At 43.0% G+C, this 24,972-nt stretch overlaps 1 protein-coding gene across 1 annotated transcript in view; it reads right to left on the reverse strand.

Moving 5' to 3' along the window:
• Positions 1-24,972, reverse strand: part of LOC119183352 (cell adhesion molecule Dscam1-like) — a 184,746-nt gene that overhangs the window by 89,241 nt on the left and 70,533 nt on the right. The window contains exons 6-13 of the mRNA XM_075877327.1: positions 20,540-20,875; positions 19,393-19,722; positions 13,664-13,841; positions 12,897-13,129; positions 8,132-8,293; positions 5,563-5,853; positions 3,645-3,764; positions 2,880-3,059 (exon numbers count right to left, since the gene is read on the reverse strand). Of these exons, the coding sequence (XP_075733442.1) occupies positions 2,880-3,059; positions 3,645-3,764; positions 5,563-5,853; positions 8,132-8,293; positions 12,897-13,129; positions 13,664-13,841; positions 19,393-19,722; positions 20,540-20,875 (1,830 nt within the window). The remainder of the gene's footprint in view (positions 1-2,879; positions 3,060-3,644; positions 3,765-5,562; positions 5,854-8,131; positions 8,294-12,896; positions 13,130-13,663; positions 13,842-19,392; positions 19,723-20,539; positions 20,876-24,972) is intronic.

Below are 24,972 nucleotides of genomic sequence, written 5' to 3' on the forward strand. Positions count from 1 at the left end.
GCAGACAACTGTACGACATTGAAGACGTAAAACGTTGAACACACATACGATCAAACGATCAAACAAGCAAATATGTAGAAAATAACCATCGAGGAAGGAAGGAAGCATGAGCTAAATGGGGATGATGACAGAACGCGGAACGGTGCCATGAACTTTCTAATATCACCGATGATGTTCACTGATGTCGCTGCTGCTGCTCGGTGACCCACTTTCGAGAACAACAAAAATATGGGAACGTCAAAAGAAAGATCCTGGTTGCATGCTTGGTGTCGTGCGCTGGTATTGTGTTTTTTTTGTTTTTGTTGACTTTTTTCGTGGCAGAAGTCGCCCGCGCGAGGTTGTTTCTCGATCCATTTGCCATTTACCTTGCGTAACACTGTCGCTGCCATGCTGCAGTTAACGTAATCTCTGTGTTATCAAGACGGCTTTTTATCGTTAGTATTCACCTTCTTAACATGCCTACACAAAAATTTTGATGACCCTATATACTTGTAATGTTATCATACTGCTCCTTCTATATGGTGTACAATTCGTAGTAATCAACGCACCAACCATTCATATCGCACTCTCAGTTCGCCAGGCAGCGTACTTTTAAAAATACTTTCACCAGTATTTCTGGCAGAATTATTGACATGTTCATTGCCATCGATTCCACAGTGGCCTGGAAGCCACTGGAAAGGGATTTCATGCTGCATCAAAGATTATCTCGATCGCCCGTCATATAACACATTAGATGTGAAAACTTCCAGTTTTCTCCACACCCGCCTTCGCCATCCGGATCTGTGACTTCAACTTCAAATTTCCATCAAGACTATTCAAATTTGAAGCAACTGTTTTCTGCCGCTTGAGGCTTGCAGTGTCATTCACAAACTGTTTGGCTCACCAAATTGAAATGGTAGACAGTGCGGCATGTGATCACTCTGATAGTGACGAAACCACCGCACACGTCCTTTGTGATTGTTCTCAGTATAGATCCCAAAGACAACAAATTTCGGCAACGTTAGCACGACTTGATTACGGGCCGCTTTCGGAGCAGTGAATTTTAGGGGCGAAGCTCATTAGGGCGGGGGTGTATACATTCCATGGGGTTGGTTGTGGTGATGTACGTAACCACCGGTGGCACATACCCACTCTAGAGCGGGTATGTGCCACAGGGGATGCGAGACGGGAGATGGCGGTACTTGAAGTGTTCACTAGACGGACGCGCGGACGGACAGACAAACAGACAGACTATCAGATTGATAGACGGATGGACGGACTCACGGATGGACGCATGGATGCATGGATGAACGCATGGATGTATATCGTATGACCATTTGAAATCAACCACGATCCGAGGAACACGCATTGACCTAGTATTTGCAAATGTTCCACTGCAACCTTTACAGGAACCGCTCACCCTTCATTTCACGGACCATAAAGCCGTCATAGTGAAGGGACACCGCAAGCCATCCATCGTTCCTAAGAACAAATAAAAGTTGTTTTCTATATATACACATAGTGTTTCTCATGATGTCCTTACGTTATGATCGACTGGGTGAAATACACAGGGAAGATTCACGATTTTACCGATGATTCTCTCTGGAGCTTTGCCCACTCGTCATCATTCACCCCATGGATGTGCAGTGATTTTTTTAACTATTTCTCTTCCTTCGTCATGTGCTGCCACATTGTGAAAATATATATAATTTTTTTTGCGCTGATAATTTTTCGTATTTTTCATCATTTTTTAATTAAAGCGGTTCGCCCTCCAGTGGCAAAATGACTATGACACACCCGGGCTTCAGTGTGTGCGCGTTTTCTATTTTTTTCCTTTATCCTTCCTTTTTTATCTTCCTTACCTTTCTACCTCATCTTCCCTCTCCCCTTTCCCTGTGCAGGGTAGCAATCTGAAAATTGTCATCTGAGTAGCTTCCCAGATTTTCACTAATCTATCTATCTATCTATCTATCTATCTATCTATCTATCTATCTATCTATCTATCTATCTATCTATCTATCTATCTATCTATCTATCTATCTATCTATCTATCTATCTATCTATCTATCTATCTATCTATCTATCTATCTATCTATCTATCTATCTATCTATCTATCTATCTATCTATCTATCTATCTATCTATCTATATATCCCATTTACTTTCATATATTCCTTATAAACAGGTACTCTTACATAAGAAGTTCAATACAACAAGTCATAACGAACAGTCAAAAAGAAGAACAACAAGACTTTATTTTGAGAGAAAGGGTAGAAAAGGGGCTACTTAGGGGCATGTTGGTTGAGGTCCTAACACCAGAGCTCCACTGGCTTTCGCCCCTCACCTAATTTTATTCATAGGCGCTAATTGCACCTCTAAGACCCAGCTGGCAAGTTGTGCCTCCCACTTCTCCAAAGTTCCTACAATGGTGTTGCAAGGTGCAGGCGGGAGTCTATTCAAAATTATCGCGTCTCAGCAAATAATATGCTACGTTGTACCGCCCTGCTGGTCCGTGGTGTGGTGGTTTGCGAACATTATGTCACATCTCTTGGTAGTATGACATAAAGTAAGAGAGGCAGAAAACAACAGTCAATCTTTCCACAGATCACCATCTGCGCTCGTATATATAATGTCGGATTGCCATTTCAAGTGATTATATGACGTCCTGCCAGTTGGCTTCATTATTTTGATTGTATTACATTTCTATCAGTTGCATTGTAATAAGTAATACATGGAGTGAAATTTTCGTTCGCTGCTCTTAATCATCGCTTGTGTAGCAGCAGTGATAGAAGGAACAAAAGAAAAATACGCGTCAGCGATCCACTGGCACACGCATCAACAACGACATAAACAACTTGCAATCTCCGCGAGTGAGATGGGGGCCATGCGTTCGACACGTACCATGTACGTTGAGCTTGACCACGGTCGAGATGCCGGAACCGACACCGTTCTGAATCTGACACAGGTATCGACCCACGTCCGAGCGCTCAACTTCGTTGATGACGAGTGAGCCGTTCTCCAGCACCCGGGAGCGGGAGCTGCTTGTAATAGTGGAGAACTGCCGGCTACCATCCTCAGACACTAAAATCGAGAACAAGAAAAAAAAATTAAGAATGAAAGTGGAAGTACTGCGAAGTCATTTTCTGGCATATAAAAAAATAAGAGAGATGTTTACTTGGGAGGAACAGCTAGCGCCTTTTATGTTTTGCCCACATGAAAACATGCCGTTTTAGGTGGAAAACAGTTTTCGCCATTTCTAAACGCGTAAATCCGCAAAGCAAGTTGAACATTTTCTTTGTTCAGTGAGCTACCATTTTAGGAAAAAAAGGATGTCTTTGGACGCTTACTTTGTAAATCTGAAAGTTGCTTACGTAGCAGTATTTTTGAAGACTCCCATTGCCTCTCTAAAGAGAGTACTACGCTCTTGACTCTCAGAGGTACAAAAAAGTCAAAGTCCTTGATGTGTACGTTCAACACCTCTGCAAAAACTTAATTTTTATTTCACACAAAACACTGTGATAGCACCTGTGCAGACACTTTAAAGATACGCGTACTGAAAAAATGGTGGCAAATGACGGGAGGTAATAAAATGCCTGTAAGCAGAGCCTGGTAATATTCAACACATTGCGATCGCTGTAATATCCTGATAATAAAATGTGCACCTACAACGTTCCTTCTTCCATCGGATAACCGGGATTGGGAAACCGTGCGCTTGGCAGTCAAATATCAAAGGTTGGCCCAGAATAGCGGCCTTGTCTTCAGGTTGATGCCGCCACCGTGGGCCAACTGTAGAGAACAGACGAAATATGTTTTTAGAACAGGCATTAAAGCGAAAACTTTCGATGAAAGGAAAATCGACCGGGGATGTAGAAAATGCTAGGTAGTACCTTGGCAAGTATACAGAAAAAAAACATAGTCCCTGAAGTTTCTAAAAAGACGCTAAAAATGATTATTTCTCATATTAATAAATTACTCTTTCGCATTTTTAAGATTATATGCTTGGTTCCAAAACAAGTTTAAGCGAGAACACGCGCAAAATGAAAATGCGGGCAGTGAAGCCACATTGAATTTCACGCTCTAAACGTCGTGAGGTCAGAGATTTTAACAGCATCTACTAGGTCTTACGTGGTTCGTGCTCCGTAAAAATAGTACCTTGTCCTCCGCTGAGGACATAAATTTAATACATCAACTTTCATAAAATTTAGTTGAGCCAACGTTTCTTGAATACGAAATACACACTTTGAAATTTTTTACTTAAAGTGTTGAGATTTTGGCACGAAGTCATGAACTGAGACTTGTACTTTGATTTCTACTTTATTATTAAACACTTCGCAAGAAAGTAATGATCTTCGAGTCCTTAGAGTGCAATTTATCAACGTGAATTATTGTTGCTCTTTAGTTTCCCTTTAAAACTGACTTTGCATGTGAAACACGAATCCTATAACAAACGTGTTTAGGTAAACTTTGGTAGAAGGCCTATGGCTGCGGCTACCCCTCCTTATTTAGGAAAACCGTTTTTACAGTGAAGTTCGCATTAACAGCAAAAATTACTAAAGGAGTACACATTCACATTCATAATCCTTGTACAATGAATTGTCTCCAGTGTTGGCTAGCCAACAGCAAGCTTTTCTGATCAGTCTCGCTGCTTTCTGCCTTTCTCTTCCCTCTTTTTTTTTTCTTTCGTTCCTTCCAAACTACAGAAACGTTCACACGTCGTAAATGTTCACACAGCCGAAATGTCCATGCTTTACAGAAGAGTTTTTCAAGGTGATGACACGACACAACGGTAACTGGTCAATTACCAGTGCTTTGCGCACCACTTTCATGAAAAAAAAATTCCAACGCTAGAAAAACAACAACAGAAACAAATAACACAAAAAACATGGCAGCAGAAGTTTCCGCCGAAAATTCACTAGGCAAGGAGCATTTTTTTTAATCTGATTTAGTCTCTTTTTTGATACCGCGATATTCCTAAAAAACTCGACTAATGCGTGCACAGAGACATTTTAAAAATTTTCGTAGTTAGTAGGCGCAAAGTATTTGCTAATGGTATTGGCCGTCTGCCCAATTACTTGAGTTTCTCTGAAGACTTGCATTGATGCTCGGCATGCAATGAATAGGTAGAACTGTATTAGTAAAAAAATTTGCTGGATTAGAATTGAAAATTTCTCTTAAAATAAAGGATCGGTTTAAACAACATGGTTGTTCATCATTATAATTATTTCGAGGGATTGAGCTGTCCTTTCGCTTTGCTATAGAAATGTTGAATGATATATAGGCTATACGCAATGCACGCGAATTAAAGTGTAGGCTGGTGAATCCAAAAACGTGAATAGCTTGGCTTTTGTGCTGTTCGTTAAAGTTTGTCGAGATCGGTACCTAACAATAAAAACCAAACAGGCTTATTTCTACATTGTCTCCACTCGCGCTTTTACTTTAATAACAAGTTTTCAAGACCTCGTAATGGGCACACTATTTAACAACATTTTACTCCCACGAACAAGTGTGACTGCTGCCACCTTATCCAAATACTCTGACGGTGGCACTTTACTGGTCTATTTATGGGTCATAAGCAGGTACTCACCACGGACCAGCATAGGTGCCGTATAGTTGGCCGAAGCTGCCGGGTTTGAGGCGACGCAGGTGTACAAGCCTCGGTGGAGTTCCTGACGGACAGCGACGATAGACAAGAAGGACGTGTAGTCGTTGGTTCGGGACGCGGTGGCACCTAACGTCTTCTCGTCTATGGGCTGGCCGTCCTTGAGCCATCCGATAGATATGGGCGGATCGCCGTCGGAAACGATGCAGGCCGCACCAGCTCGCTTGCCTTCCGTCAGGTCATCAGGAAAATTGAACGGACTTACCACAGGGGGAGCTGCGGGTGACATTGGCAAATCTGAGGCGCGTAACAGTTGATAATACGTGATAAACTTTGTTTAAAAGGTCACATGAGCATTTAATTCAGTATGCGATAAACAGTCATAGGCACTGAGCTCCTAATTAGGCAGTTTGAATTGCACTCAATAATGGGCTCTGCAAGCGTCTGTGAAGATCAGTGAGCGCAAGTGAGCGAGTGAGCGAGTGAATGAGTGAGTGAGTGATTCAAAAAGCGAAAAGCCAAGAACTGTGTAGGCATTGTGCCACTCAAAAGATTGCACCAAAATTGCCTCATCTATATTTTGTTACTGCTGGTAACTATTTTTTCGGATTAAAATTATGGCATTGGCTTCTGCTTCGCCGCGGTGGTCTAGTGGGTAAGGTACTCGGCTGCTGACCCGCAGGTCGCGGGATCGAATCCCGGCTGTGGTGGCTGCATTTCCTATGGAGGCGGAAATGCTATGCTATGGAGGCGGACCTGTGTGCTCAGATTTGGGTGCCCGTTGAAGAACCCTAAGTGGTCGGAATTCCCTGCGCCCTCCACTACGGCGTCTCTCATAATCATATGGTGGTTTAGGGACGTCAAACCCCACACATCAATCAATCAATCAGCATTGGCTTCTCTCAATTTGCTATCTGTATCGCTAGTATATTTGCTAGTGTATCGAATACGCACCTCTGAGAGAAATAGGTTTTTAACTGTTTAGGCACAGTGCATAAAAACTCGTCGACCCGCTTTGAAAGTTCTATCACTTCGCCCTCAAGTGCTCATGATTTATGGTTACCTCAAAGTCCAAACAATAATACTTCAAAAAGAAAACGTACCAATGTTTGTGTCTGAGGTCGGCAAACATTCTAGCGAATTCAGCACTTTTCTTCTACCAGAAAAAAGCATGCTTGTTTGAACAGCCCCCCACCGAATTCATTGCCGCCTTCAATGCGCAGTTTACGGATCGTTGTATTTAAACAGGAAACGTCTTAAAATAATTATGAAGGACTGAAGCGCGACGTATACATCCCTGCTGTGACCTTCCTGAAAGCGGCTGTACATAGTGCAAAGGCACGTCATCATGTAATTTCCTAAACTGACTGGAAGAACCTTCACTTTAAGCAACTTTGCCCTCAGAAAATTTTTTTGATATAGCGCGAACCTGACCTGAAGGGTCTCATTGGTCCCGCTTAAAGCTTAAATTTATAATGAACGATGAGATACCAAGTGATGACTGATCTTTGCATTGCGCTATGTAAACTTTTGAAGACTCGGATAAACTATTGTCATGGCTTTCGTTAATCACGTTAAGACAATCTGCGTGATAAACACATACAGATTTTTATATAATATACAGGATAGCTGTGTTCTGACGTGGTGGATAGTGTTGTGAGGTGCATTTGTTTTAACTTGTATGCTATATTTCTGCGCATAGAATGTAGCTTTTATGTAGAAAACGCTGTTTTTTTTTCTTGAAGTATTTGAACCATCAAACTGTTGTTCATTGTAGCTGTCTTCACTCTTCAATTTGCCTTTGTAGGAAAATATATAAAGCGGAGGCAAGCCTTGCTTTAGTTTAGCGTTACTTTTGTGACCTCAATAGAAAAGCCACTCTTGAACATAGAGATTTTTTGCAGAGGACTTCAACAACTTGTTCGAAGAAATAAAATATGGCCATTCAGTGGCGTAGTAATTTCAAGACAAAGCCTCGTCTAGTTGACAGTCGACTTTTCGGAAGCACACGGAAGCCCCACTTGACTGCCTCTACCTTGGTTATAAATAGTGCTGAAATAGAGCCAGCACGTGAATCGCGTACTTTTGTAAGCATAATGACTGTTAGCACGCTATACTTCTGACTAATGACAAAGACATAAACGCGATAGTGTAATAGTTAATTGTCATGACTCTGCAATCTCATAATTAAGGTCACCAACCTTCGAGTCACTACGGCAGGAATGTTTGTAATCGCAATGCTAGCATTCGTCTCACACACAAAAAAAAGACAAACTACGATCAGCAGGAACAAGTGTAATAAGCCGTTGTTGCGTGCAGAATTGTCTCTTCACGGTGGTCAAGTCCTGCTGGTGGCTATCCTAACGCATGACAGTAAATATTTTGGTTATCTTATTATAAGGTCATGCACATATGCTATCAAACTGTTCATTACTCTAATTTATATGTCTTGTTAATTTCGCAGCTTAAGGAGACTTAGGCAAGCGCTGTATATCATAAACAGTGCAGCCATAACAGGAATGTGAAAGGGTTATTCACGTTGTGGCTGACTTACTCATCACACGCAAAACGAGCTGCCCTCGGGCTGTGTTCCCTTGCGTGTCACGGGCGGTGCACTCGTACCAGCCGGTGTCCTGGCTGCGCTGCACTTGCGTCACCACCAGGGTGCCGTTGGGGAAGCTGCGTTGTCGATGGTTCTGTGGAAGCCAACGGCCGTCTGGGCGCGAAAGATGCCGACCAAGTGCAGCGTTAAAAAAAGTGGAAACGGAAACAAAATACCGCTGCAGTATACGAACGATGCGGGCAGTTTAGAATAGAATAAATGCGTGGGCTTATTTTCTTATTTCTAGTCATAACACGCACACATAATACATACCGCAGGTTGTTCCGATCTTCTTTCCTTGGAGTCACATTACCTGTCATTTCAAATTCGATGTTATCATATGAGTGGCGCTCTTCCGATCGAGGTGGACTATCAGCTTAAAGCACCGCTAAACAAACTCTCCAATTACAAAGCATGGGTGCGTTTTCCTCTCTCCGCATTCTCCTGTCTTTACGACGCGAATCGTGACGCGAGCAGTCTAGTTCACAAGACGTTACGATGTAATGAGACCTCGATTGGTTTGCATACGCCACGAATATGAGCTGCCAGTCGCCGCTTTTCCCGCTTCGCCATGCAGTTGGACGGCCATTGTGCCTTTTCTCGCCTGGCTATCACGCCCAATCAAATTATTTCAATTCGGTTTGTACGTTTTTGACTTCGGAAGCAGAGATAAGAGCGTGTAGTCAAAAAGCGCGAAGTCATGATAGAAGCATGGAAGCTTGGGCTAGCTTCTAGGACCTTAGGAAACAATTTTTATCAAGCACCGAAAAACAAGAATGGGAGAGAATAGTGCATGCGAGCAGTCTGCGCAAGTGTACACGCATATGCGCTATCTAATGGCGTGTAGCTTTTTTTCCGGAAAACTTCCTTACTTGCAATCAATTTTCACTTTCAAGTTAGAGCTCTTTGTGTCCATTATTCTCTCCCATCATTGTGTTTTGGCGTCTCAAAATATGTTTCCTAATGTCCTGATAGTTTATACAATTAGTTCTCACAATTTTCACTTGTATGAATCAATAAGTGGCGAGGAGGAGACAGTGCCTGGTAGAGGAGAAGTGAAGGTGATAAGCAATACGCTCTCTCGTCTTTGAACTCAAAGTCATTCAGGGATCGTTTAAGAAAGGCATCGGTGATCATTCAGATGACGGGCGTACATTCAACGAACATTGACCCCCCCCCCCCCCCCATGAATAATAGGACATCATACTAACTGCTCAGTTGTTTTTATGAGCGAGTAGTATACTGTAAAAACAATAGAAAGAGAAAACTATTCAACGTATATAGACAAGCATTATGATATGATAATGAAGCCATTATTCTTACGAGGAAAAGGGCTAGATATCCGGATACGAAAATTTTATGTAGGATTACATGGCGGCTACGTATGGATAGTGTGCATGCATGAAGCCCATGCAAATTGACGAAATTCGCTAATGCACGTTGCCGCCAATTTGTAGTGATATCAAAGAGCAAAAAAAGAGATACTGATATTAAAACACAATTTTTATTCACAAGCTGATCCGGCCGTTGTCAGAATATCGAAGCATTCGTAATTTGTGCCTGGCGACTTATTTCTTCGGAAACTTGTGAAGTAAGCAAATTTTCATGAAACGGAAAGTCACTAACCATACAGCAGCAATACACTCCTACAAGGAACATCTAGAGCTCTTGAAGCTCAAGAAAAAAAAGTTTGCGATATGTCAATCGAAACTATGAGCAAACACTTGGGAAAAGGCACTCGCTCTACCAATCCAAGTAGCCGGGATGAGGGTGAACTTCTTCAAATGTGAAGCGCCTCGAAAAGCTCACGGACTTATCTGCAGTATCAGGGCCGCATTTAGATTATTTTATCATTCGATTCGGGCCTGCTGGGTTGTGCTACACATGTCATGCTGAAGCTGAAAATCGTTTTTACGTAAATTAACTGTCCCCAAAATTGCGTTTGCCTGTATAGGCAAGCTGACTTAAACTGCAACGAAACAGGCAACGTAACTCAGTGTTTTTAATTAAAAGCGACGTGCCATAACTTTTGCCAGTGATCATACAGCTACCATAATAAATGCGATCGCCTTGCGGAACTCCCATTTGTACAGACAAGTCTCTATGCAAACTTTATGCGTTTATGTTTATCAAGAATGGCACCGTATATAGTGTTGAACACTCCTGCTGTTGTGCACTTTTCTTTGCAGCCTTTAGCATTGTCGAGTGGGTTTGCTGCACTTCAGTATTGCGCGCTGCTGCGCACATTCTCACAATCCGATGTAGCAACAACTAAAGAAGGAGTCGTGATGAAAACAAGACAACTTTTCCAAAAGACAAGCCTATTTTAGTGGGTGTGTCCTCTCACTAAAGGTATGGAAGAGTACATACGGATAAGAACACATTATATAGATCAGCAGCTGTAGAAGGTAACTATATAAAAGCTCTAGCTAATGCTTACTTTTGCCTTACACAGTCAGGGTAATAACAAACACACGCACGCAAAAAGGAAGTCGATATTCCGAAGGCGGAATTATGCAATATCTGAATGTAGCACAAGCGACGGAAAATTACACCTTGCGGTTGGGGAAACTTGTTTTGGCACAGTTTTCATACCATTACAAAAAGAACACCCAACAAGCAAGAAGCGATACACTATAGATACTAAACGAAAGGGAAGTGCCTCAAAATCAATGAAAAAATAAATTCACACATTCTGCTCTCAGAAGTACGAATGCGAGTTATCAAGAAAACAGCAATACTGGAGAGAACACCTGGAAGAAAAAAAAAACTTTAATTTCACGCAATCCAAAAGTTCACGACAACTAAAAGAGAAGTACTTCCGGGCGTAGCACTACTACTAGTCTAAGTGTGGCTAGATATCGCTGCCAGGAGTCAGTTCCTAAAAATGTTTCCTCCCTCGCCGACATCCCTCGAACGAGTGACTGCGTTTTGCCTGAAGCTTTTTTTAGTTTGTAGAAAAGGTAGATTTGAAGTTCATTTACTTGTTCTGTCAGCAAATTTTTGTTCGTGAAGTTGAAAGACAAAATTTACCCGTACTACAGCTCCCATTACATAGAGCACAGAGCCTGTCATCTCAATCATGCACAGAGTTCGGCTGTCTTCATCTCACTTGATGGGTTTTATACGACTGTGCACTGAAGCTACATACTGCATTTTTCACCACGTGCATTGTACTTGCTGATACGAACTAAATCTGAAACGCTGCCTGAGCTCCTCCCCTAGAATGAGATCTAATGCTGCGTGGTGTGGCTTTCTGCACTGAAACTGAAGAGAAACAGAATATTTTATGTGGAGCTGATTAACTTTGAGAAGTTAAAACTACTTCTTTTAATATTGCTACGTAAGATAGTGGCCACGTATACTTTACAATAAGTGTGTTTTCAATGATATAGTAGATTTATGGCTGTTGGTTGTCTGTACTTCACTTAAAACAAGTGCGAATATTACTGAGAAATTCGTCAACATGGGGTTTCACTGGTGCCAACGTTTCGAAAAGCAGCCTCGTCTTCGTAAGGGCCCAACTGACTACCTTAGCGTGTGTATGTGCAGCTTTCATACAATATCTTACAACCTAAGCAAACGAGGAGGAAAGTTTAAATATACATTATTAACGTCTTTATAAATGGTTAATATGAACGAGTACTGCACATATCAATAAAACAACAAATAACAAAACAGGTGAGTAATGTATGAGAAAATAATTAGTGACGCACTTTTTACGAACACTACATACGTTAGGAATATATCCGTTAAAAAAAAGGGTCAAATGTGCACCATAAGTGCTTAGTGCGGGTATAAAAAATTAGAAACAACGGTGTCTTGAAGCGAAAGAAAATATCTGAACGGAGAGGAATATTGTTGCAGTGAATGTTTCTATAAGATGACTTTTATATTTTTACACAGATCTTAAACGTCATAGGTACTATTGCATCTGCGTTATTGGTCATAGTCTAAGTATTTCGTTTCAGCTTGAGAGGTCAACAGCTAAATAGAGTTTTGTGGACATATATGATTATTCTCGCCATATTGTGCTACTGTTGCTCCATTCATTGGCACGAGCACTGATTGACACTCTCGTCTTTCTTTCAAGCACTTTCGACGGAGCACTTCGGGTTTGCGAAACATTCAAAAAGTCTTGTAAATTGATATAAAAGTGGTGCGAAATGGTACGTCATGGTGCTGTTTAACACATCGACCCACCAAACCCGCCAGTGCATTCCCAGCGTTAACAGAAAGTGGATGAAATATACGGCGCTTAAGCAAACTTGACAAGTCTGAACTTGCGTATAAACATGTTACGATGATTGAGAACGATATAGGGAATGCGTACCGACATTTCAGGTACGTAAGGCAGGTGGCCCCGTTAAAGCTGATTCGAGGGCAAAGGTAAGATGGCATCCAAAAGGGAATCTCTGGGGGCAGCATTCGCAGGGATGAAATGAATTCAGTTCTCCTATTGTGTAGATAGTTGTGATAGCTCCGGGGAGTTGAAATGAGGTTGCGGAAAAATAACGAGAAACGGGAGATGCACTTCTCGCCAAGCTCCAGCCAATAAGTAGAAGCCGAAATTGGTTAATCTACAAGCTGAATAAATCGCGAGTCACGCCCCACGGTACACGGACACTAAGGTACGAGTTGCGCTATTACACAACAAAGTAAAACATTACGGTCCCCTCCGATACTTGTCTTTAAGTGTCGGATGAATGTTGCGCACCTTTTTGCCAAGCGATGCTCTCGATGGGGTATCCTGCCACGGGACAGTAGAGCCGTACCGTATGACCTGCGAGTGCCGTGACGTTCGCAGTGGGTCTCCGTGCCACGGGCTTTCCTGGCACGACGAGGCGTGCCGAGTGTGATGCCTGGCCGGCGCTGTTTCGAGCCACGCACGAGTAGACGCCGCCGTCCTCAACACGCACGCTGGTCAAGTTCACGTAGCTGTGTACGAGGCTGAGCGGACAGTCGGCAAACGTCAAAGGTTGAAAGGCGAGAAACGCTCACAGATAGTCGCTCGAACAAAGCACGCTCAATGGTCACAGCACGCATGATAGATGTACACGTGACAGTACCTATCGTGAGGCTAACATTTGCAGGTCATATAGGAAAGGTAGATACAACTGTCATGTCACTGCCTGCGTACCAAACGCCAAAGTTCTTAAAGACGAGGAAAATACATGTAACAAGTCTCTGTCAATGCATCATGCTGTGCGCATGATTGATGAAAGGGTGAGAGAGAAACAGCTGTGGCGATTAGGCTGTAGATATATCGGGCAATCTTTGGCAATTTCCTAGGTGTTTAGTGTTATGAAAATAAGGGCGACCGATACGACCTATTGGTAACAGAGATAATCTCTAATTTCGTCACAGCAATGTCATAAGATGGTTTCAGAACTCCGAACGAACTTTTTGTTCATCCCGATGTATTTAATTGTTTACAGAGTTTAAATTTAATGCCATATGCGAAATGGAAGCCACACAGCTCACCGTTCGCTACTGACGTAGTCTCCAATGCGGACGTGGTAATGTTCGGGAACCACTTCTCCATCGAGGGTCCACGTCACTTGGGGCAAAGGATTTCCCGAAGCGGAGCACTTGAGTGACGCACTACTACCGGGTGTAACCTGGACCTCTGGGAAGGCGTATTCTAGCACTGGAGCGTCCTCTGTTCGTAAAATAGAGTTATATCATACATGAAAATCTGCAGATAGAGTTTGCTGTAGTAACAGTAAGACTTGCGTCATAAAGGCACAAATAATCTTGGCGAGAAATTGTGAAAACTTCCAGTGTAAGGAGTTGTTTCGAAAGTGGGGCAGAAAGTAGAAAGCAATTTCATGATTGCACTGTTATAACAAACATGCTTTCGTAGCGGCCCGAGCAAAGAATGACAGTCGTGCTTCTCTTTTAAGCACTTTCGATCTAGCATTCCTTATTATTAAAATAACAGCTTGCAAAAACAAAAATTATATTGAATCGATGGTTCTAATTCAAATTAGCCGTTATATGGAATGCATCTAATATTCGGTGCATAAATCTATTATTATTAGTCATTTAACTGTCAGGATAATTCCTTAGAGTCAACTGAGGGGGTCCATTGAGAGGGGAAACACTGTGTGTGTGCGTGTGTGTGTGTGTGTGTGTGTGTGTGTGTGTGTGTGTGTGTGTGTGTGTGTGTGTGTGTGTGTGTGTGTGTGTGTGTGTGTGTGTGTGTGTGTGTGTGTGTGTGTGTGTGTGTGTGTGTGTGTGTGTGTGTGTGATAGAGGCCAGTGGGATTGTTGCGGCACCTAGCGCACGAAATTCCAACCAGGCATCTCTTTTCATGTGGCTTCAGAGATCCGCGTCAGCATTGCGGCGAAGCATGAAGTTAACCCAAAAAATAGAAAGAGGCAGTCAAACACTGAAGGTAGAGGTCCGCTAGCAGACAGCTAAGCGAATTCGTAGGGTGAATGCCAGTTTTTACCACTCTCACCTGCCTACAGTAAATATTTACTTAGATTGTGTGTTTATCCTACGAGATTGAAACAAATGGAATAAAACGACAACAGGGACGTTAATGTTACATTGGTCCCTTAGCCTTCCTGTTGCCCTTTCCTACTCAGCTCATGAGGGATGGCACAAGGGGTAAAACATAGTGAGAGAGATAGAGACGGCATGTGTTCATGTGGTTCACAAGCACTGTTCAAACCTTGTTCGGGCACTTAATGGAGGTGCCTTCAATTATTGCATGATGGGTTGAGCTGGGTAACAAGTGTAGGAAATTCCGCTCGTTTCGGTAGAACCGTGCCTACAGTGCTCAGCTGCTGAAACGAAGGTCGCGGATTCGATCCCGGCCGCAGTGTTTTTTTTTTGTTTTTTTGACGATGGCGAAATCAGAAAGGCCTGTGTGCTGCGCGGTGTCCGTGCACTTTAGAAAACACCAGATAATCGAAACTGCGGAGCCCTTCACTACACGGCGTCTCTCATAATCATGTCGTGATTTTAGGAAGTAAAACACCACATATTATTATAAACCTATTCGAGCTGTGAAGCCGTGTTTCTGAAATGTTTTATTCTGTAAGAGCTGAATGACTGCGCTGTAACGTTGGATGGAATGTTTCGTTTGACGATGTGCAACGTATACTCAAAATGCCAAAGTTACACTGCAAAAGCGGCACGATAAAAGCTCATCGTATGGGTGCAGCTTCTGATCGCATAATTTGTAGCACAGCGAGCAGGTAACGTCCGTGTCGACAGCTGTGTGTATTTGTATACTATGTATGCGTCACTTACTCTCAATAATCTTACATAACTAAAAGTGGCACTCAAAAAGTGGTGCGCCCTGTTATCCTTCTTGAGCTCTTTACAGTCCGTCTCTGCCGTCATCCTTTCGACTTTTTCGTGCTGTCACACATGTTACAATTAGTCTGACAAGAAACCATTCTAGAGTACTAACAGAGGTCAGCGATCACTTATTCTGCAATGTTCCAGTTGTGTGCGCAGTAGGAAGGCACAGTGAGGCACAGTGCAAAAGTACTTTTCTTGTTCATTTTAAGACGCTCTACGACGTCAGCTATGTACACCTTCTCCTTAGCGTTTCTCTTGTTGCTGATTTCTTATTCACTATATTTGTATTGTTATTACACCTAATGCACTCCTAATGCACCTACCGGCAATCTTCATTTACTCTTGTTTATCACCGGGTGACCCCGTCTCCTGCTTGCATATTTTCTAATTTCATCAGACCACCTAGCTCTCTTTGTCAGCCCTTAACGGTGCTCTTCCGTTTTCTTGGCACTAATTGTGCAACCATAATATCGCAGGTCATCTGTTACGCGTCACTACGCGGCCAGGTCAACTTCATTTATTTCTTTTAATGTCAACTGGGACATCTGACGCTACCGTTTGCTCTAATTTGATTCGGGCAGTGATTTATTACATGTGTGGCTTCTTCGACGGGCTTGCATTGTCATTCTTTTTGCAAACTTACTAGAAACATTTCAGCATCGCGTTTATATATTGCCTCAGTGCATTAAAGTTATTATTATTTGATTATCTGTTGTTGCTCATTGCTTGTTTGCTCATTGTTTAATGGTTAGACATTGGTTGTATCCTAGTGTAAAAGTACTTCAAGTTTTCACCTTGGGCTATTCTCACCAACACATAAACAGGGTGTTACAAGTAATCTGTCTCAAACTATAATAATAATAATAATAATAATAATAATAATAATAATAATAATAATAATAATAATAATAATAATAATAATAATATGAGGTTCAACGTCGTAGAATCATGATATGATTATAAGAAATTTCGTAGTGAATGACTCTAGAAAATTGGACCACTGAAGTTCTTTAACGTGCGCCTAAATCCAAGTACACAGGATTTGTTTTCGTCTATGTAAAGTTCTCAAAAATCAGTAAAATGCGATATTTGCTTGCTGTCTTTAAGTAGTTTTTTCTGCAGTGCTTATTTGGAATAGTGACTCAAAACGTTAAGTCAATTAACGTACTTTATTCATCACAGGTCATGGGGTCGATTCTCGGCCGCATTATCAATACAGGCAAGAATGCTTTAGGCCCGTGGGCGTTGATTTGAGCCGCCCTACATCTAAATTTCTGTACCATCCACTACGGTGTCTCCCTTAATCATATTGTAGTTTTGTGATGCTATACCACATAAATTATCATTAACTTTGTAATGAGTGGAGATAGATGGTTGTGTCAAAAGAAGAATTGAGGTTTTGAAGCGAGGAATCAATCACAGTTTTTTTATTTAGAAAAAAAGCAGCATGTAGTCATCATCGTTACATAAAGAACTAAATTCAAAGGTGAAACTCAGACCAAAGCACCAATCATCGCAACAAGCAGATGACAAAAACGACGCCAACGTTCGGTAAAATTATTACAAAGGTGTAGTTCCTCCACATTTGTTACCTTATGTGGTCCACACGTGGTATAATTTCAAGCCAAGCCCAACAATTCACCCAACGAATCCGCTTGATGGTGGACCTAAAACGGTTCTGGACGTCCCAGAGGAGTATGTCAGTTGTGCTCTCCCGTACTTCGGTTTTGGTTTTCACCATTGAATTTAGGTGCACTTCATTACTTTGCAATCATTATTAAAAGCCGTTTCTTTCGAAATGTCAAAGATACAACATGCCTTTCGTATGAAGCACTTCATTACATCATTAGGAATAACCACTTAACTCCACTGATGGAAAAGTTAACAAGCTTAACTTTCTCAATTACGGTTTCGAATGATGTATTAAGGTGCTTGCCTCGACAGTAGAAGTAATTGGCCAGCAGTCAAACAAACACTGCAATACCCTGACTTTGGCGGGTTTTAGACACATTTTTGAAACACCCTGTATATTCGCTTGCTTGCCTTAGAATCCCTTTCTTTCTATGTAGGCTTTCTATGTACCACCAATCTATTCTCCATCAACAATGGTCTCCCCCCTCCCCCATGTTTACTTCAATGCGAATAAGGAAACCCTCCGGAGTCACATTAGCTATGGTCACGACAAAAATCTCCATGCTGTCAATAAATTGGACCTTTAGTACCGTTTTGCCCAAATCTAAGTTCTGCCTTTATGACGGCGTACGCCAACACAAATCATCTGGTTGGGCGAATAACTCACCGCCTCTCTGTACGAAAGACAGTACCAGTGGTTCGAAGACGCCAGTGCGAAATGCTTGCCCGTTAGTGGGCTAGTTTTCTCGGTTTTAGGACAGCATACATGCACTTAGTACTGCTAGTATACGCAACAGACGACGTGCAGGGCTCAAGCTGTGTAGTAACCATGGCTGCGACCTGTCTGTACATGTAAGGAAAACGAAGTCACTACAATAGCCAACACTTTCAGCGGTGTCGCACCACGGCTAATCTTGTTGTCTCGCTCGAACCCGACTGAAGAGGCTAATGTGAAGCCAGACGCAATGTCGTCCTGGGCATGAAAAAAAAAACGACTCGAGCTGCCTAAATTGCAAATTCGATTAGGCACGCTTCAGCGCAAGATACAGGCAGGAGCTTGACTTCTCAGTGGCAAAAATAAAATGAGCATGGAAGAACGAACTGAAAATACCTACAGAAAAGGAAAAATAGGACGCTCTGCTAAGCACAGCCTCGCACTACTCTTCCACGCCATCGGCGCCTTCGTAAGTTTGTGTCGCTGCTTGGCAGTGTACTTCTTTCTGGTGGCACTGTGCCCGAAAATTTGTGCATAGTTGAACGCGTCGCGCAGGGGCTGCACAAAATGGTGTGGGCAGCCACTGTAGCGTGTCTGATTCGGTCGGTACAGCGACTAAAATGACGCAGCGTTCGAAGCCTTGAGACTCGGTTGCCTACTCGGATGTCATAAATATGCATGAGTGAGGTTCACGCGTGATTTTAAGAGGCTGCACTGCACCATCGGGCGTATCGCGTAAAAAATAATAAAATACAAGACTGCTTTGTCGTTTGCCTGTTTAGTTCAGTGAAACTGACCTCGGTACCTTAAAGATCACATGCACTCTTCCTAAAGAAGCTGCAAATCGTCTCAAATGCATAGCTTGCACTATTAACAGTAATTATCAAGCATATCAAAGGGGAGAACTGTTTCAGGAAACAACAAGGCTAGCAGAGGAGGGGGATATTACAACGTATTTTCAATTAGGAGGAAAAGGAGGGCAAGAGTTGTGACTAGGATAAGTGATATGCGAAGCATTCTATAAAAAAATCAGTGAGCTATACAAAACACACTCGGAAACGATTCAAATTATGTTTTTGTGTGCACTAAAATATCTACCGTGTCATTACAAGAGTTGATGTCATCATTAGTATATATATTGACCGGAATACGTTATCTAATACAGAAAATTAACACTACAGTCTTTCTTAGGTTCTGCCAACCTACAGTTCCTTCGTGCAGAGGGCTTCTGCTCTTTTTGGACATGATGTTGTTGGCACACGCACACTGTCGCTTCAGTAGTGAGGCTCCTCTTGATTATTGCGGTTCCACTCCAGAGCAGAGAAACAAACTGACAACTCTTCCGTGGTTAAACGTATAGTGCTTACTTTTCTCTATCTCACTGTATTTTGAGCTGGCTTATTCTGTTGTCTTTCAAGAATTAGTGTCCCGGTGCACTTAATTTCTAAAAATCATGCTTCCAGCCTAGTGGTTAAAATATTCAGTAATGATCAAATCAAGCAAAATAGACGCGGAAATAAAGCAGTAAAGCAATGGATGGACGCACCTGTAACAGTTATTTGCGCAGTTCCCTGCGCCGAGTCCTGCCGGTTGTAGACCAGGCACTGGTACATTCCACTGTCACTTCGCTCCATTGGTGCGACGCGCAGAACATCGCGTGACAGCAAGACCACATTTGCAGATCCGGAAACGGAAGTAATCTTGGCACTTCCGGTCCCAGGGCTGCCGGATGACGAGCCAGAAGCGAAGAGTTGGACGCCGTCATGTGTCCACACAACTCCTTCCACGGGGCGCCCAGACACCCTGCAACTTAAGTTGGCACTCCCGCCAGCGTCCACTAGCAGCACAGGAGGATCGATGATTGCAGACAGTGGTGCTGCGCAGAAAGTGAGATGAAGAAAAATCAGCGTTCCCGGAAGCAAGAAGAAGCAGCGCGTGTTCTTTGTTCGGCCAACGTTACAAGATATGCGTCAGCAAAAGACAGACGACAGATGTATGCTATCAATGCTTTGTGTTTTGTCGCACCTTCTCATCTCGTGAAGACGCTTGATTTTCAGAGCGGAGCTGCCTCCTCTGTACTCTTGAAGCTCGTTAGTCACTTGTTCCAAGTTGGAACAAGTGATTAACAGATGGGAGCTTAACGGGGACTAACAGATGGCTAACAGATGGGAATATATGGGAGCCTAGTGTTATTTGCTAAGCGCGTACAAGCACTTTTGTTCTGGTAGGTTTCCTAGCTTAGTGATATGGTGAAGTGATACTAAGCATTCTGCTTCCACTCCTTACAATAGCCTGATTTGGCCCAGGCAATAATAGATCTACTTACGCCACATCTAAAACACTTAAAAAAGCAAGGTCTCTCAGTGCAGCAATTGCCGGTGAGCTTTGCGAAGTTTTAGATACTCCCGGCATTCATTCGTGATGATGCGTACTCATCTGCTTTTATCGTGATTCAATGGTTGATGTAATTATTTGGTATGTGATACCACGTAAGTCCACTTTGAGGGCCGATCCCCAGTAGAACAATATGGAGTAATTATACCTTCTACCCGAGTGTCCGGTTTATCACTCGGACAATACAGCTGGCTGGACATTACAGCTGTGGCGAGTGTCTCATAGCGTAAATTATCGTGAATCCCGCTGTTCTTTCATATTAGTCACAAGATTAATCCAGGTTGCTGCAGCGCACTTACCGATCACGATAAGGTCTGTATAGACTTTATCCTGTCCGGCCGAGTTGTTGGCGAAACAGACGTATCTTCCTTCGTCTTCTGGCATTGCTGCGTGAATTGTTAGCACGGCGCCTCCCGAGAGCAGGAACACTTTCTCGGAAGCCTTCAAAGGTATCATGGCCTCACTGACCTGACCCTGAGCCGCCGTGCTCTTATGGTCCCCCGTTAGACGAAACCAGGAGTAGCGAGGAGATGGATGACCCTGCGCAACACACGGCAACGCCACCTGCTTGCCCTGTTCCGCTTGAATCGATCTTCGGGACTCCATAATGCGTGGAGCAAGCTTTCCCAGTGGCTCTGCAAAAAACAAACGTCTCACTTTTCCCATTGCTGGTTTCAGTGCTGGTATAAATAAGTAGGTTAGTGTGCTTTAATCTGGAGCTTTATTATTCTATTATTCAATCTTTTCTGATATAGCTGTTCTTGCGGCAGTAACGCTGCACGTCCCACAAAGGACACCACTTTTTTATAGAGAAGTTTTAGTTACCTCTATACCTTACCATGTCATTTCTGAATTCGTTCTCTTCGAGTTCATTATTCGTACACTTGGGTATGCACCACAGTGATGAGTAATTAAACACTCTAGCCGAGTGTCTAGTTTATCGCTCGGACAATACAGCTGGCCGCACATTACAGCTGTGGCGAGTGTCCCATAGCGTAAATTATCGCGAATCCCCCGGCCATGTTCCATTAGAGATTTGTCACTAAGAATGTTCTTTTGTGAAACGTTGCCATTAAAACAAAATGCTATGTGAGGTAGAGAATTATAAATTTATTCACGTATAGACTGCAGTTTTAATAACATTGTGTATCCGTTTGGTATGCCGGGTGTTTGGTGCTAGTGGGCTGGAGTAATTAATAGGTAAGCCAGTCATTGGGGATCTCACCTATTTCTCTTTGGATACGCATGTCATCAACACTCCCAACTAGACTCCCCAAAATGTTCCATTCATTTCCTTAACTTTTGCGACGTTTATAACGACATCAATGGCAAGGCTTGTACTTGTCCACTAAATATCGCCTATTAAGAAAACGTTACTGTAGTTTAGATTCTATCACTGTGCTAGATCTGTAGCTTTCGATTTAAAGGGGCTCTGAAACACCTTTCTGAGTAAACATAGAGTTAATTCACTCAAAAAGCGTATTACTTCACCAATTCAACGCCGCAAAAGTTTTAGATATGTGGGGTTTAACGTCCCAAAACCACCATATGATTATGAGAGACGCCGTAGTGGAGGTCTCCGGAAACTTCGACCACCTGGGGTTCTTTAACGTGCGCCCAAATCTGAGCACACGGGCCTACACCATTTCCGCCTCCATCGGAATTCCTCCATCGGAAGCCGGGATTCCATCGGAAGCCGGGATTCGAACCCGCGACCTGTGGGTCAGCAGCCGAGTACCTTAGCCACTAGACCACCGCGGCGGGGCCCACAAAAGTTTTAATCCGTCCAGCACGAGCGGGGTTACAGAGATTTGTCACACGCTGCAATCACATTCTCTCTTCTCTCGGTGCGACAAAAGCGCTGAAGCTACGCAGGGAGAGATGGGAGGGGCAAACAAAGATCGTCACTCGTGCCTCGTGACCTAGAACCACCCTTTTTTTAAAGACGATAGTTTTTCTTGGGGACCTTCGACGAAAAAAAATTTGGTCGGTTGGTCTGTCTGTCTGTCTGTCTGTCTGTCTGTCTGTCTGTCTGTCTGTCTGTCTGTCTGTCTGTCTGTCTGTCCGTCCGTCCATCCGTCCGTCCGTCCGTCCGTCCGTCCGTCCATCCTAACAATACCTCAAACGGCACCAAATGGCCGCCCCCATCCGCAGCACCCACCAATATTGCTCAAGAATCAACCTTTTTAGTTCTGCGATTGTCAAATAAAAAGCAATATTGCGCATATCTGAGGCGCCATAACAACACGTTGATGTTTTGTATATGTGTCTTTATACAAAAAGAGGCACACACAAGTGAGTATAAGGAATTTAGTGTTTATCGCGCTGCGCTGACAGTGCAACGCGAGGCTCAAAGAGGTGTTTCCGACGCTTCGCTAAGACGACACGGTGGTGGCAGCTGCCCGTCGCTTTGCGTTCTACACCTTATCACTTCCGAGACATGCGCGCATCTTTCTCCGCGGGCGCGCACGCCTTCGTTTTCGAAGATAACTGCCAGATGGCGCTCGTGTCTAACGTGCCTCGATGCGCTCGTTCGCCTCCGCTACACGCTCGAGGCACTTTCACGCAGCGCCTCCAGAATAGCATTCACCGATTTTCTTGCGCAGAGCACCTAATAAACGTTAAAATGCGCAGCTTTTTCAGTGCGATCGCGCGCGCATGCGTGGACAAGTGACGGCCTCTCATGGCGATCTCTAAAACAGCCGAGCGCCTCATTTTTAAATAAGCATACGGCTGATAGATGGGCTTACTACGAGTGAATTTTGTGTTTATTCCGTAATTTTTCGATAGCAGAGAAATCTATTTCTAGCTGCATTCGATAATTTGTTGTTAATTCCTAGCCGCGTGCTGCGCTCTAGTATTTGGCTCGCGTGTTGCCCGGAGCTTATACTACCAATCGGCAGCGTTTTTTGACCATGCTTGAAAAGTGTTGCAGGGCCCCTTTAAAGGTGTTATACCTGCTTTGAAGAGGAGTTACTCCGTCATAAGTGAGCAGGCTCCTTGAGGAACTGATTAGGAAACTTGTGTGCGCTGCTGTGGTGAAGCGTTTCACAATAACATAAGATCGCGCGAAAAATTGGATTAGTTACAAATTGAAAGAACCATTTCGTTGCATTCTTACAGCTTTTGATGTAGATAAATTCCAGTTTAGGCCATAATAATAAAAAAATGCAACGCATTCCTTTCTTTCAGTATTGCTGTTTAATCCCTGCAACCCATTCATCCTTTTGTACCTTCGCCTTGACGTTGCATATGCCTTCGGATGTGGGCCCGCTAAGCCCCCTTTTATCCGTCGTTTATACCTTCTCCTCTATTACTATTTGACCTCAACATTTTTTTTCCTTTGAGCACTGCGAATTCGATAGTTCAGCTTTTGTAGCTCGAAATACCTCGCCCTCTCATTTTTCACCGGCAAGAATGAAATGTATCCCACGGCGAAATAAAATATTATCAGCCAAACTGTCTTTTCAAAGGGTATCTTTGTGAAGCGAAATGAGGCCGTTTGTGAACTTTGCTGTTCCTCTGGTCGTTTAGTTTAATCTCTCCTCCTGCGCAGGTACGGCGAGTTTCCCGTAAGCGAATTCTTCCGTATGCTTTCTATAGGAGCAAAAAAAGTTTCCTCTTCAACTAATGACATGAGGATCGCAGATAGTGCTTCGTTGATAGTTTCTCCATGAAGGCCAAATGGTCCACCCGGACCCATTCTCCGCAGCAGGCCCCTTTCGAGGAATTCTTTTCAAACGGCCTCCGCACAGGAAAGCGCTTTTCAGTGATTTCGTTCAACTGAGCAGTCGGCTTGTGCGCATTTCAGTCTAATCCGTGGAAAATGGCAGTCAGTGTGAAGTAGTTTAAAACAACAGTGAGCGAACACCTCATTAGGATACGCGAAAGAGATTTGGGCTATCGACGCATTGATGGCCGTGGAATCGGTTTCGTTATCGACGTATACGCAACACATTTATTCGCGCCTTTTCACAGACTTAGAAAATCTATAGGTTGATTATAAAGTTCATCCTGGCTAACTGCATAGAGAAAAAGTTTCTTTTTTTTTTGAAATACACCATTCTTTGGCTACAATTTTTTCTTGAGAAACATTCCTTACGTTTGATAGAATAGTCAAAACTACAATCGAATCATATCGGTGCTAGCCTTATAGCATGTGATGTGGAAAACTTCTATATGTACTTAGTACTAAACAGCGTTGAGCATGTACAGCGTCAGCGACCCCAGCATACTTGAATGTCTTTGTGGTGAAATAGCAAGCACTAACAGACTTCGTTTGTGGGCAAAGTGAAGTAGGCTGGTGTCACATGAGTTCGAAACCCATCCCGAAATTTGACTCATTGACACCTTCGGCTGTATTTTTTTTTTCATTTCACAACTCAAATGTTGCTCCCGTTTATCTACATGGCTAAGTCATATGTCACGTCCTCTTCACTCGTAATGATACTTCAACTGCACCGTTCAATTGTAGTTCCTTAATATGACACTAACGATATCTCATTGCTTCGCCCGATTCCTGAGGTACAGTTTTTTTCTGTTCTTAAGATTTTTAACCGTCTTCCAAACACAGGGCCGACATTTATGTGCAGATGGCGCAGTTCGATTGTGCAAGCTTTTTTTTTTTGGTGATAGTAATAATGTGCGTTTCAGGATTTCGCCTTCCAATGTCTAACATGTGGAATTTTTTTTCACTACTACTTTGTAAGCACCAGTCACAAAGTTTCGCTTA

The sequence above is a fragment of the Rhipicephalus microplus genome, chromosome 2 (assembly GCF_043290135.1).
Source record: "Rhipicephalus microplus isolate Deutch F79 chromosome 2, USDA_Rmic, whole genome shotgun sequence".
Taxonomy (NCBI): Eukaryota; Metazoa; Arthropoda; class Arachnida; order Ixodida; family Ixodidae; genus Rhipicephalus; species Rhipicephalus microplus.